Consider the following 14,502-nt stretch of genomic DNA (forward strand, 5'->3'; position numbering starts at 1 on the left):
TAAAAAAACAAAGGTAACCTTAGGATATAGGATATAGTCTGAATTTTACAATTGAAATCTGATTCTTTTTACAATAAAAAGGTTAGAAAGTTGCAAAAAAAACAAAAACAAAAAAAAACCTCATTTAAAATAACAAAGAAAAAAGTTGTAATAAGAGTACAATTCTTTTTCCCCCCCTTGATCTTCTGCTGAACTAAAATGACGTTATTGTGAAAGTCAATAAGAGCATAAAAGTGTACCTGCATTACGATTGTTGAGGAAGCTCAACGGAACACTTTGTGATTGTGTAAACGTTTGCGAGTGTCCCTGAGAAACAACTACGCACACTCAAATCTCATCTTGTTTTTCTTTTTTTTTCTTTTTTTTTTTAACTAATACCGAATGATTTTATATTGTTTAAATTTGTGATGGAACATGAACCTCATTGTTTTCTCTTTTCAGTGTGGCTCGAACACGCTCTCGTAATTTTGTCCTTCCCGTTTTCCATCACGTGCATTTCGGTGCACCGTGCGTGTGCTTGACACTCTTGTGCTTCATATTTGTATGGTGTCGGTTCCAAAGTGGTGGGAATTCACTCCATGCGGGCAATGTGAATCCGTACGGAAGCGTAGAGCTGCCAATGTGGAGTAAACATTTTTGGCTGCCGAGTATGTTCGAACATACTCGCAAATATGTTTGAACATACTCGCTCAAACATACTCGCAAATATGTTTGAACGTACATGTAGGCTACATGCTACAAAGTTAGCATCCCTTCCCATAATGCCACGGGGTATTATTTGTGCATGCACAAGTGAAAACACAACCCCATTTTTTGGGCCACATTACCAATTCATGAGAAAATTAAATACACAAAAAACAGTGTTCATGCTTAACTTTTACAATTTATTATGTCTGCCGTATCTGCCTAAAAAAATGGGGTTTTGTTTTCACTCGCACATGTGCAAATAATTCCCCGTGGCATTATGGGAAGGTATGCTAACTTTATAGCATGTAGCCTACAAGTACATTCGAACATATTTGCGAGTACGTTTGAACATATTTGCAAGCATGTTCGAACATACTCGACAGCCAAAAATGTTTACTCCACATTGGCAGCTCTACGCTTCTGTAGGAATCGAGCGTGTGGAGAGGAAAACAAACAGGACGAAGCCCCCCCCCCCCCGCCCCCCACGAGAGGGTTTGATGGTCCAGGCTCATCATCCAAGGTCAATCCTCCGGCGCCGTTGTCGCCACGACAAAGTCAGACCGTCGTTTCGATCTTTTCGATAATCTCGATGGTGGACTTGGAGGGCGAGAGGAGGGAGCCGTCGTCCTGATCCCACAGGCTCCCGGGACTGGAGTTCCCGTCCGTGCTCAGCTCGTCGTCCTCCCGCTCGCTCTCGTCCTCGCACGATTCCAAACAGTGCAGGCCCAGCGCGTTGATGCCGGAGTCCTCGGAGCTGGACGGGGACGAGCACTGGTCCATTTTGGGACCCTTGACTTTGTCCGAGGGCGGGGCCTGTTTTTTGTGGGCCTTGACGGTGGGTTGCGGTGGAGGGGCGGGGCTAGCGGGGGGCTGAGGCGGCGGTTCGGGCAGCGCGGGCGGCAGGGGCCGCTGCACGTAGCACATCTTGCCGTTGATGCGCTTCACCACGTAGTCGTCCACGAAGAGGTCGGCGATGACGCAGTACTTGGGGGATTCCAGGTGAGGCGGCGAGCGGAAGCAGGGCGCCAGCTTGAGGAAACGCTCGGCCAGGGAGACGGACAGGTCCATGGAGCTGCTGTACTCGGCGGCGGCGGCGGAGGGCACCGCTGTGCTGGGCAGCTGGCACACGTTGGTCATGGGTTGGTACACGTATTTGCCTGCATGGGAGGACAAGCAAGACTTTCATTAGCGATCATAACTCGTAACAATACAATGACAACGATGTCACACTTTTATTATCGCATAACTGCAATAACCCAAAAACAAGTGGTCTCAAAAACTCCGCCTTGAGTTCCAAATTTGTAATTAGTCAGTCGGCCTATTTAAAGTGTAGTGCAGGGTGCGAGGTCCGGAGTACTGCAGGTTTTAGATGTTTCCGCCTACCAACACACCTGACACTAAAGATCAGGATCGTTATCAGGCATGCTGATGAGCTGATTGTATAAATCAGGTGTGCTAGTGGGAGGAAACATCTAAAAATCAGAAAGACACGGGACCTTGAGGACTGTAATTGGTGAACACTGGTGTCGTGTGTACTACATAAAAAAAAAAACTATATATATCTTGACATGCACGTTAAAGTTCATGAGACTAGAGTTGCACCTATTATTCACTATTGGTGTCAGGCGATCAAAACTTTTAATCAGAATTAATCGCATGACTAAAATAGTTAACTCAAGATTAATCGCAATTTTATATTCTAAATGTACAAAAAAATATTTCTAAGTTTTTATACTCTTAACATAAAAGTGAGAAAAATGTTAAAACTAATAGAAATCTCTGCATCTTTTAGTCACTGATACACTAATTTCATAATTAATAATATAAGTTAAAATTAAAAAGGATGTACTGTACTGTAAAAAAAATATATTCACAAAATGAAGATCAACAGGACTGCAACTAATCCAGACCAAACTACTTCTCTGACAGTGCTTTTGGTGTCATGCCCAAATTCTTGCTCCAGCTCTTGTACTGGATCTCATTATATTGTGCAAGCAGTCCTAACGTTATGACTCCTGGATGAACTGTACATCCGCACGATGTTCGCTCCATTGAAGACTTTTCAAATTGCCCCGAGTTGTGATTGTGTGTCTCAATGGATCCAAAGCGTATAGAGAATGAATGGACGTATGGAAGAGCAACCGGGAGAGCGCAGACATTTTGTTTAAGTGGCTCCCAGGAGAGGACCAAACTACGCGAGCTGACAAGCTCCGACTTCGCTTCCTCTCACGCTTCATGTACGGCGGATATAAAAGGTCTACACGCCCCTGCTTGCGCCAAACTTGATGTTTTGAAATTTCTTTAGGGCCAAAAAGCTCAACCTTGTTTTCAGTGAGCCATAATCCCTTTCTCATACATGTTTGGAAGATTTCAAATGTGTTTTTATTTTCTTTGTTAAGATGAGGTTTCTTCTTTACTAGTGCATGGAGGTAGGTTTGTTTGTTTCTGCAGGTATCATCAAATCTAATTGACAGCTTTTTAATGCAGTTTTTAATGCAACTAATTTAATGCCCACATCGTACTGCATATTAGGCCTGTCAATCAATTACAATTTTTAAGCGTATGATTTCCATAGTTAACGCACAATTAATTTTAAAGTAATCACACGTTTTATATATTGTAAATGTACAATGTAATATATTTTTTTCATAGTCTTGTTAATTGACAAAAGTGGATAAATATGGTTACCAAATACAAACTTTTTTTTTTTTTAGTTCATTGAGACAGTCATTTTGTAAGTTACAGACAACAGTTACGGTTAAAAGGAAATTGAAATATTGAGTCATAGATTTGTGTTGTGGTAATTCTCTGCCACTATGTGGCATTAGTGTTTCATGCTGGATGTTGGTGACAGGAAGGAAAAGGGCGTTTTCCCCCATTTCACCCCGCTCCCCGCGAGGAAAACAGGACAAAATATACAGGAATTTAAGACCAAATCAGTAGAACTGCGGTATTGTATTTTAGAGGACACTGACGGAAATATTTTCAATGATTTGATTTTGAAGAGGTCGGGCACGTGCCGCTTAATAGCTTACTATTACGGATCGCCAATGAAGCACACATGCATGGTTTAGCTTGAGTATTTTTGGTACGAACACGACATGCACGCGGGCGGGACTGAATCAAAACAGACGGCAGTTTCCCTTGTCACATCACACTCCAGGTAGCCTAATATGAAATCCATAGGTCCTCATTTTAATGAGGCACTCTGCCCCAAAGCGTTGAAAACCGCAGCTCGCTATCGTGCGCGTCAAAGACAACAAAGGACATCACAAAATGTGTGAGAGTGCAGCGTACACTCTTCAACACCTTCTGTGTGTTTTGCACAGACACTCGTCCACATTAACCATACAACGAAGGTCGCGGCCCTTATTGCCCGGCTCAAGAGCCTTTCATCACATTTTTAAATGCCAGCGCTTGAACAGCAGCACAATCACATTGATGAAAGGCATTATGGGGGATGTAGGAGATGTAAATGAGGGCCGTTGAAAATGGGAGATTACAGCTCCCTCATTACAAAAAATCTAATCACGATGCAGGATGCATAAAAGCCGAGGAGGTGACTTGTTCCCGAGGTAATGAACCTTGTCAGTGGGGAGGAAAGCAAAAACAAAGATACGACAACAAAGAGACACAAGATAATTGCGATATTGATGAGGCGCCTAGGATTCATTCGTATTTTCAACATTTACAGGTGAGACGTACGGGATGGGAATTTATTATTGGATATGTTTAGAATCAGTTATTTTAACGATTATTCCATTTTTTTAATTGAACAAAAATTTGTTTTACACGAGTTATTTTCTTTATTTTTCCAATTGCTATTGTTTTTTTAGGATCCTAATACACCCCCTCCCCATATAAAGAAATAATTGAAATCAATTTTCCCATGGTCAAAAAGGCAGAAGAAAGCAGCCCATCCTGAGGGTTGAAGAATGAGCTTTCTCCATCTATATTACATTCTTTGTCAGCTCCCAGAGCGCTGGCAGAGAATCTAATGGAGAAACTCTTCTGCGAATAACTCAGGAGCACACTTTCATCTCCTTCAGCGTCGAGCCGCCCATGTTTGTGCTCGCCCTTAAAAGAATGCAGCCGGACGGAAAATGTGTTGATCTCAGATTGTCGTTTCAATCTTGGCTTGCTTTGAAGTCGAAAGTAAGTCTTTAGCAAACCAGACAAAGCGTCCGTGAGAAGAAACAAATATTGAACCGGACGACGCCATATTTAACAGTGAAGCGCTTGCCTCCGCTCATTCTGTTGGAGATATTACAAATCTGAAGACAGGGGGTTCAGATTTCAGGAAAGGGGGGAAGGTCTGAGCCAGCGTCACGTGAAACGACGCGTTTCCTGTCTCATGACTCCATGTCGACACAACACGCGCATGGCTTGTCAGAATTGTCCCTTCTGCTCATAATGGCTGGCAAGACGTCACCCCTCCTACTCTGAACGAGAACAACAAAGGGTCTTTGTCTGGTTTGCTTGGGTGTTGACACTGACAAATCTTTGACTTGAAATAGCAGGAAAAGCATAGGCAGGATTTACAGCAATAATACGAGTTGTAGCTTTGCTTTGTTCCAGCGTCTGGACCACTATGATAAATTAAGTAAGACTTTGAGGCGCTCTAATGGCTAAAACAAGCGCCACATTATGGGAATGTACCATGCACTTTCAATGTAAGGCAATAACAGATATTTTCATAGCATTTCTGGGAAATACACAGCAAAACTTTAGTCTGAGTCTGACTGTACTATTGATCTTTTTATAGTGGCTGCAGCAAAGTGGTGAATCTGCAAAGATCAATCCAATAAGCCTCCCTTTGGATTTATTCACAACTACGGCATGTGGGGTAACGCACCACAACTACAGACATCACACAGTAGCGCTGTGTGTCTGCGAAAAGCCCTGTTTTTTTGTTTTTACATAATTCAACATTCCGTCTTCTTTGTGTAATAGTATGTCTCAAATAACATGTTTTATAATGCCATGTTTAGAACAAGTACATCCATTTACTGCCAAAAATGTCCTTTAAATACAAGTACAGGGAATCAACAACATTGGAAACCAACCCGAAATTTTACATAACCTAGGCTAACACGCTAATGCTAAGTCATAATTATGTACTGTAAATAATAAGAGAATTTACAACTTCCATCTAATTAAAACAGACTCAGGTGACCAGATTTTCAAAATAAAAAACTCGGACACGACAGTTTCTGATAATCAATTACACAATAAATTGTCACCAGGAAAAATGTACAGCAAAATTAATCGCTAGTCAATCTTGTTGTGTTAATACTTTAGCAAATGCTAAATACTATCTTGGTTTACAGTTCAACAGCTTGAAATAAATCAATGCACTCACCATTATGCAACCATTTTTGCTCGGTCCTGGCAGCTATTAGAAAATTACTGTGCCGTTTACCTCGTGATTGGAAATATGCTGCCAGAAAAGTTCAGCTTGTGCTGGGTCTAACTGGCGATGGCAGTATTAGGCTAGTAGGACTACATTTCACATAATTCTTAGACATTGAAGCAGGAAGTAGTTCAAGTTACACGCCTGCTAGCGATTCAACAGTTAATTTCCTTTTAAATTAGTTCATGGTATGAATCGCTATGACAACTGTGTGACTGACATGCACATAATACAATTGGCTTGCTGACTGGACTAAAACTGAGACGCTGGGACAGGATCTGTGTAAAAGTTGGACAAACCAGTTGGGTGAAATACGCCAGGATTCGGGACACGAGGCTCAAAAGCAAGACTGTCCTGAGTAATCTGCTCACCCTAAATTAGGCTAATAATATTTAATGTATTCATTTAACATTAATTTCAGCCATGTTCAAGCAGGGAGGCCTGTCTCGATTCACCACACCATTTCGCCACTAAATGTTGGCATAAATTATATCAGTTAGCAGGTTAGAATGGAATAAGCTCCTAAATTTCTTAACCAAAAAATAATTTCTGGTGACAGGGAATTGATATTTAAGTAATCCCAGTGCTTTACTTTTTATATTAAATGTAAAAAAAAAATAATCAATTCTAGTTGGAAGCTGCTGACATTGTGAGTTGGATAAAGCTGAATCAAAATGCTTCTTACTTACAGGCAGTTCAAGCATCAAGTCGGTTAATGATGCATTGACACAAGTTCATGCTAATCAAGGGCACATCTGGGCATTTCAAATTATCTCCTCAGTTTGACAAAAGTACGAAAATTGGAGATGAAGGAGCTTACTGAGAAGACTGTTACTCATTAGGACTTTGATTTTCGGCTTAATGAGTAATTACCTTGCCTGGTGATTGTAATCAGTTAGCAGGAGGAGGAAAAAAAAAGTATTTCACATCCGTTGGTTTTATTGGTAGCTGCGAGCGACATCTCTCATCAGACATGACATATTGGCGGGGACACTAAGCACAGCTAATTATGACTAATGAGAGGCTCGGACTGATGTTGTCAGCAGCTGCTGAACGCTCACGTTCGCCTCCGTCCGATTTGACTCTTCCCTCATTTTCCGGGCGTAATGCTACAGCAAGGCGACAGCTGTGCGCAAATCGGAAAAGCAGCAGACACAATCCCCTGCTGTTTACATGAAAAGTGTCTTCGCCGAACAATAAAAAAAATTCTTGCTGGGCAAGTTTACGAAGAACATATGCTCGCAAATGCATGACAATTTTAATATTTAGTGTTTGATAAAGTGGTGAGTTAAGTCAATCCTATTACTGTACATAAGATGACCTTTTTTTTATGCAGTGATTTTCACGTCCATGCAGGAAAACACAGAGAAGATGTCGCGCTTCTCTCTTTTCCACTCTATTATTACACGTCTGAGGGAAGGCATTGTATGCAGCAGATCTACTTTTCTCCCCGGGTGTCCTGGTTCTGCCTGATACAATCGTATAAGCTGGTTTAGTCCGACTCTAGTGCACGATTGTGCTGAGAGACGGAAATCCATTAGGTACATTATGTTATGGGTTGTTCTTTTGACTTCAGACAAAAATGAGCCAACATTCATTGTAACAAGGCATTTTGCGGTTATAGGGCAGCACCATGTTAGCAACCGATAAATATTTTCAAACGAAATGGAGGAGCAAGGCAATGTTTACCAAAAAAAACAAAAACAAAAAAACGGGACCGTGCACAGACTTGCAGGGAAATAATTCATTACGGGCGCGGCCCGCGATAAACACAGGAAAAGGATTTGTAAATCTTCTGCCCTGATCAGATGATTTCAAATCACAAGGCAGGCACATCCTCAACCTCGCAATCCCAAAGATTACATTGTGCACATGCACTTTAAGCCCTGACTAGCGGCTGCCGAGTGGATAGTGATTGTGCTCCACGCTGATCTGTGGATTTCCGGAGCAGCCGGAGACGGGATAAAGCAGTAGCGGCGGCGCGCCCGAGGAGAAGGACAACCTGTCAGGTTGACGCTCAACCGCGGTGATTGGTGCGGCCGTGTCAACGTGTCAGGCCCGGAGTGGGGAAAAGAGTCTGAGGAATGAGGGGAGTGAAAATACCCCTGACATTTCTATATGAGCCGGAGAAAAACGCTGACCTTTAAAACGGAACGCTGCACCCTGTCAATAAAAGATATCGCGTGACCCCGCTGGCTTGTCGGAAAAGAAGCATCTTACAGGTGTCTGGAGGTTTGAACTTCTAATGTTAGATTTCTTCAAAACAACCGTTTCAAAGTCTGTTCATGCCTGTATTGGCCGCCATTCACCACAGCGCCAAGTAAACAGAAAGCAGAAAGCCCGCAAACACTTTTCTGAAGACAAGTAGATAGAATTGTACTGGAATGATGTCCTGCGGTCTGATGAGACCAAGATAAACTTATTTGGTTCAGATGATGTCGAGCATGTGTGGCGGCAACCAGGTGAGGAGTTCAAACAAGTTCATTGAGAGCACCATGAATGCCGGTGACATACTGAAGTGGAGCATGAATCGGGAAACTGGGCCGCAGGGCAGTATTCCAACACGGTAATAACCACAAACACTAAAGAGGCTGAGGGTAAAGGTGATGGAATGGCCTGGCACTCTTTGAAGTTGAGTTCCAAAAAAAAAAAAAAAAAAAACACCCCCCAGCCACAATGTAAACAAAATGAGAGCATTTCTATTCAAGTGCAATCTGGTGTGTGCGCATACTGTGAGACTCATTCATGCCACGCACTTTCAAAACAAGTCAAATGGAGTTGAAGAACGCCGCAAAGCCTAAAATAGCTCGTATAAACTCTACTCAAACAGAGGAACTCGCCGCCCTTGTCAAGGACTACTTTGGGTCGCGTAATGATACACGTTTTGCTAACGTTATTCAGTCTCTGTCTCGTGTCCGCAGGGGCTCGATGGTGTAGGTGGGATTGACTCAAACTGCAGCAAAACGAGAGAATGATGACTTATGACTGGGAGGCTTGCAGTCACAACAATTTCAAAAGTATTTTTTTCTCCAATGGTGCAGTTGTGTTTGACATACTTTTACAGTATTAGTTATTCATAAGCAGAGCGCATGACATAGAAACCAGTCAGTCCTGAGGAGAGCGGGGATCGTCCTTGTTGGTTTAAAAACAGACACAATGCATCATTTGGTTTATGGATTCTCTCATGTGTTTAAACACACATCTAGCGTAAAGGTTGTTTTGAAACCATCAACGTTTCGACAAAAAAAATGTCCTCAATCCGTCAAAAAATATAAAAATAAATGCAAGCACTGCTACTCAAAATGCGAACGTGTTCTAAATAAAACTGGTGCTGTACACAAAGTATTTGGCAGGGTGTGGATAACTAGAAAGTTGCTTTATAATATCTAAGAGGTTTACAATAAACAAAACATTAACACTGGAGTACTAATTTAATATATGGGACGACCTCAGTTTATGACTCCCCAACATGACATTTTAAGATTACAAAGCTCAGTTATTATCATACTTACTTGCCACATTTGATTGTTTTATATTTATGTCCTACATGTGTTTTTCATACAAGTATCTACTGCAATTATGACTACATGAGAAATTGCTTGGGCAGAACAGTTGTGTAAATTCATCCGAGAGTCTGTTTAGCTGTTTACATTCTTCGCTAAGTGTTGTTGTAATTACAGCTACTACTCGCCTCCCACCATTTTGTCTGGTGCCAAATGTGTGAGCTTGTCTTTGTAAAATAAATCAAGCCCAGGCTTGGTCATTTCATTTCAAAGTCGTTATTGGATTCACCGTGTACATTTTTGCTGTAATGAAAACGACTGCAACTATACACGTGACATCACAAGCGCCAATCGGTTCAAGGGGATTAATACTATGGAATGAGATTCATACTGAAATGGGGCAAGCGGGGGCATCTTTCCACTTCTGCACATATATACACAATACACATTAAAATAATTATTGCATTACTATATTCAAAGAGATTCTATTATGGAAATCAAGTTCAAAAATTCCATGTGTGCGATTGTGATTTCTAACTCTGTCAAGCGTGGCATTCATTCAACAATACGTTCATTTTCTATTTGGGTTCCCGTAATTTAATCATGTACAGTGTTTATTATAGTCTGTCCTTAATCATACTGACGTTCCCAATATTTTGCTTATCTTATTGAGAGACCTGAGAGGGCTATAATAACTAAAACAAGACATTGTTTATATCCAGTCTTGTGCATCCTTGTTTTTTTTTTGCATCCGACTGGGCTCCATGATTGAGGTTCCCTTGAGCAAGGCACCTAATTCCCCAGGCGCTAACTGCTCCAGTTTGTCACTACTGCTGGTTGCAATAATGATGAGAATATGCATGTAAAAACAAAAAGACATTCACCCATTTTCTCAAGCGCATATTGTCATGAAACCTCAGCAAAAAAAATGTCCTGTTTGTCTTTGTCAATAATCTCAGACATGAGTTATCGGGGTTCATATTATTATTATTATTATTATTTGTTTCATCATACTGCCTGTCACTATAAGTCGCTGGCGTATATGGAGGAACAAATACATTCTTTGTCCACAATAATATTTTCAGACCTATTAAGTGAAAGTAGGCAGCACATTGTGGTAATCTACTAATCTACAACTCATCATTTGTAGTTGTAAATGAATCATTTTGCTATCAACCATGATTTCACTGACACATTTTTCTGCCACAGTAATACATCCATACATTAGTTATGTGAATAGCTTCCCTGGCAGTATGACATGAAACAGAATTATTATTGTTGTAAAAAGCCACACGATTGTCAGAGGTTTCCATCTTCCCACTGCAATCACGACATATCTGATGATTCTGGCATACAGTAGAGAGAGGTATTTGTATAATAATTGATTGTGGGTGGAACCTCCATATTTGGATGTAGAAGCTCTCAACTGTGAGGCAGGCGTGCTACTCACTTGAGCACTGTGCAGCCTTACCATTGAAATATTAATCAGATTTTATAGGTCAGCTCAGTTTCCTTTGAGAAGTGTAACCTGGTTGTTTTGTGGAACTTGCGTGGTGAAATTTAAGGGTTCTCTGCGGAATAGTAATGGTCATCTAAAAACAAGCGTTCTAGTTGCGTCATCATTTTTGTTACTAGTTACCAACCACGTCACTTCACACATTGGTACCTCATCTCGATGAGTGTTTTTGTGATACAAGATGGCCTTTGCGCAACAATAGTGGCAGAAAACTTCGCAATGAGCAGCAGTTCGGCCAGTTATTATTATTATTATTTTAAAGAGGTAAAGTCAAGGTGTTTGCCACTCCCAGCTGAGATTTTACTGTAAGACTGGTAAAACAAAAACAAATGACATATTTTGTATTTAACCAAACCACATAGCTTAGCCTTACAAAAATCCTCTCACTTAATGCTAACATACATCACAGAACACCACAGACAGGCTAAAAAACAAAACAAAACAAAAAAACATCACACATAGACAGACAATTTAACAATACCAATAGACATATTCTTTACCCTCTGTGAAAAAACGAGCAATATTACTACAGTTTAGTCATGACGATCAAATCTAAATGTATTATTGTTTGTATTACACGAGGGATGGATGGATTAGCGGCCGGGCTGATTATCAGCACGGACAATTGGCATTTTAAAGAGTATTGGCCTTTGGTAGAAATCTGATGGCAGATAAGAGATCAATTTAAAACTGTGTTCACTTCAAATAACTATGTAAACTTTCAGATATTCTGCTGACCCTGAGAAATCTGTGCATCTGTGAAAATAAAAAAAAGAAAGTAAAAGTTGAGAGATTTCAGTTATTCAGAAAATTTAGGGAACTGTAAACTTCTTTAAATTGTCATTTATCTTTTAAGGCATCCGGATGACATGCGGTGATCTCAATGAACGTTTTATTAGTATTTTAAAACAAAGATGTCTATTGTCTAAATCAGGGGTGGCCAAGTTCAGTCCTCGAGAGCCCCAATCCAGCCTGTTTTCCATGTCTCCCTCCTTCAGCACTGCTGAATCTAATGATCAGCTAATCAGCAAGCTTTGCAATAGCCTGATAACGATCTTGATCATGAATCAGGTGTGTTAGTGGAGAGAAACATGGAAAACAGGCTAGATAGGGGCTCTCGAGGACCGAACTTGGCCACCCCTGGTCTAAATAATAATAAAATTCAACAGTTTGCAAATCTGAAATGTTATTCAATGTATGCAAAAAGACAAGTTAGGAGTTGGATTCTTATTATTACTATTATTATTAATAATAATAATTTTGACACCAATATCTTCCCTTTTACTGAAAATGAATATTGGTTCCAATTAGGTTATGGCCTCCTTGACTACTGGTAGTAATAATAATCATATGGTTTTAAAAAATGATATTACTTCCTGGTGGCAAGGGCACAGCCACCAGAAGGAGGCCCATTTAATTACAGCCTGAAATCATGATACAAAAATTGTTTCGTTCTTTACAATCTTCATATTGATGTGATTATGTTTTTATAAATCACAATACTTGTAGTGCTATTTTTCTTACTTTTCAAAACGTTCCAACAATTTTCCTGGTGTTTTTTGGAGGAGCTGGAACAGATTAATGACGTTTCTGTTGATTTCAAAGGGAAATTTTGATTTGATATCAAATTAAACTCTTGTCAAGACCCCGACTTGTACTCACATAGTTACATTAATGGCTACCAGGCAGCATCAAATGGTTGGCAATGGTTGCCATCCTTCCACAAAAGACAAAAAAAAAACGAAGCCGTAAGCAACTCACAGTGGCACCATCCCAGATGGCAGCACCAGTGCAGTTTGAAGCACTTTCCGTGGCTGTGCGTGGCGCAGATGGAGAGTCCGTCACACGGCAAGAAGTCTGGTCTCCCCGCGCAGCTTTTGGCCAAAGCTTGCGCCTCGTCCAACTTCTCACTCTTCGGACACTTTGGAGCACCGGAGGCGGCCATGACAGCATCGCCCGAACTTCACCCACCGCCTCCCAAACACAAAATATCAAAAACGCAACACTGTTTTTAGGGGAGAACTACAACATGACCGCGACCGAGCACCGCGGCGGGCGGGCGAGGTCCACGTAGGTTTGCCTGCCCGGGGAAGGAAGGCTCCGACGGCGAGTCGCTTGGCAGGAATTCCGAACGTCTTCACTTAAAAAGCAGCGGGCGACATGTTCCGTCAAAAAGTGCGAGGGTTGTTCTCCTCAACTGCTCCCACGGTGGCGTTCCTCAGCTCTCCCCATCGTGGCATCCAGCCGTCGGGAGGCTCCACTGTGTTTGTGCTTGCGTACTGTGAGCTCCTCACTCACTCACCATCTCAACTTCATCACACGGCGGGAGGAGTCGGAAAACACGAAGCCAGCTGCCCACTCGTGAAAAAAAAAAAAAAAAAAACACCAAGAGAGGAGAATGGCGCCCTCCTACGCGTTCAGGAGCTTACACAACGAACACACTCGTTGAAGAAGACTGAATAGTCGCGTTTTTAAGCGTGGAATATGAAATGTATGAAGATGATGTGGTTCCGGTTGTGGAGGCTGTGGCCGCTCGGTGGCAGCACCCACATCTGCTCCTCCAAGGTGGGGGTGGGATTGCAATCACGCTCATTATTTATATACAAAGGGAGTTCCTGTCCAGCCGAGTCAGCACAAACATCAGACTTGTATTCCCCTTGGCCTTGATGTTACTATTTTCAGAAGAGGCAGAGTTGTTGTTTTTTTCCCTCTCTCCCCCAATTCAGCATAGCAGCACGGCTGATAGTGGTTGAAGTGGTATAGCGGAAGTCAATTTAAAACATTTCTTGACAATAATATGTGAACTCAGTAATCTACATCTGACATTCTGATTAATATTACATTTGCTGAATATGAGTTAAACAGCAAAATCCAGCAGTTTTTATTCATCTGAGGGGACCGCCATTTTGCCACTTGCTCTCAACCGAAGATATCACAGTTCACTCAGGCAACGACCAATCGCAGCTCACCCGTTTTCTGAAGCTGAGCTGTGATTGGTTGTTACCTGAGCAACTGTGATGTCATTTTCACTCGACAGCAAGTGGCAAAATGGCCGTGCTGCCCAACTCGTATTCCACTCTGCAATTTTATCCAGAATACCATTGACAAGTGGGGCTGATTTTTTTTTTTTTCTGCAAGGAAAATGTGCCTCACGTAATAAATGGGATGTAGAAACAAAAATGGTCTTATTGTGGCAATCAATTTTGAACCTTAGCCACGTTTGGGGATGTTTTCAGTGGAACGTTTAGATTTTATTTATAGCTGATTAAGGAAAACTAGACTCAAATGTCCCCATTCGACTACTAAAAAGTATCTACTTAAACGGCAGGCCTTTAATAAAACATACGTCTTCACAAAAGTGTGTTGAATAAATAAGAGCCACA

The 14,502-nt window shown here is 41.4% G+C and overlaps 1 protein-coding gene across 1 annotated transcript; it reads right to left on the reverse strand.

The window, feature by feature from the left end:
* Positions 1-1,164: 1,164 nt before the first annotated feature.
* Positions 1,165-13,699, reverse strand: LOC144030252 (UPF0524 protein C3orf70 homolog B-like). The gene is made up of 2 exons (XM_077536389.1): positions 12,881-13,699; positions 1,165-1,844 (listed from the first exon to the last, which is right to left on the reverse strand). Exons 1-2 carry the CDS (start codon positions 13,062-13,064, stop codon positions 1,243-1,245), a joined length of 786 nt encoding a protein of 261 aa, XP_077392515.1. The 5' UTR covers positions 13,065-13,699; the 3' UTR covers positions 1,165-1,242.
* Between the last annotated feature and the right edge of the window lie 803 nt (positions 13,700-14,502).

This window comes from Festucalex cinctus, chromosome 11, assembly GCF_051991245.1.
Source record: "Festucalex cinctus isolate MCC-2025b chromosome 11, RoL_Fcin_1.0, whole genome shotgun sequence".
NCBI lineage: Eukaryota > Metazoa > Chordata > Actinopteri > Syngnathiformes > Syngnathidae > Festucalex > Festucalex cinctus.

Bases quoted from the DNA above. Each gene is read 5' to 3' on its own strand.
- LOC144030252 (XM_077536389.1), bottom strand. From the start codon at position 13,064: ATGGCCGCCTCCGGTGCTCCAAAGTGTCCGAAGAGTGAGAAGTTGGAC. The intron at 1,845-12,880 runs GTGAGTTGCTTA...CCTCCCATGCAG, and splicing joins CCATCTGGGATGGTGCCACT to GCAAATACGTGTACCAACCC.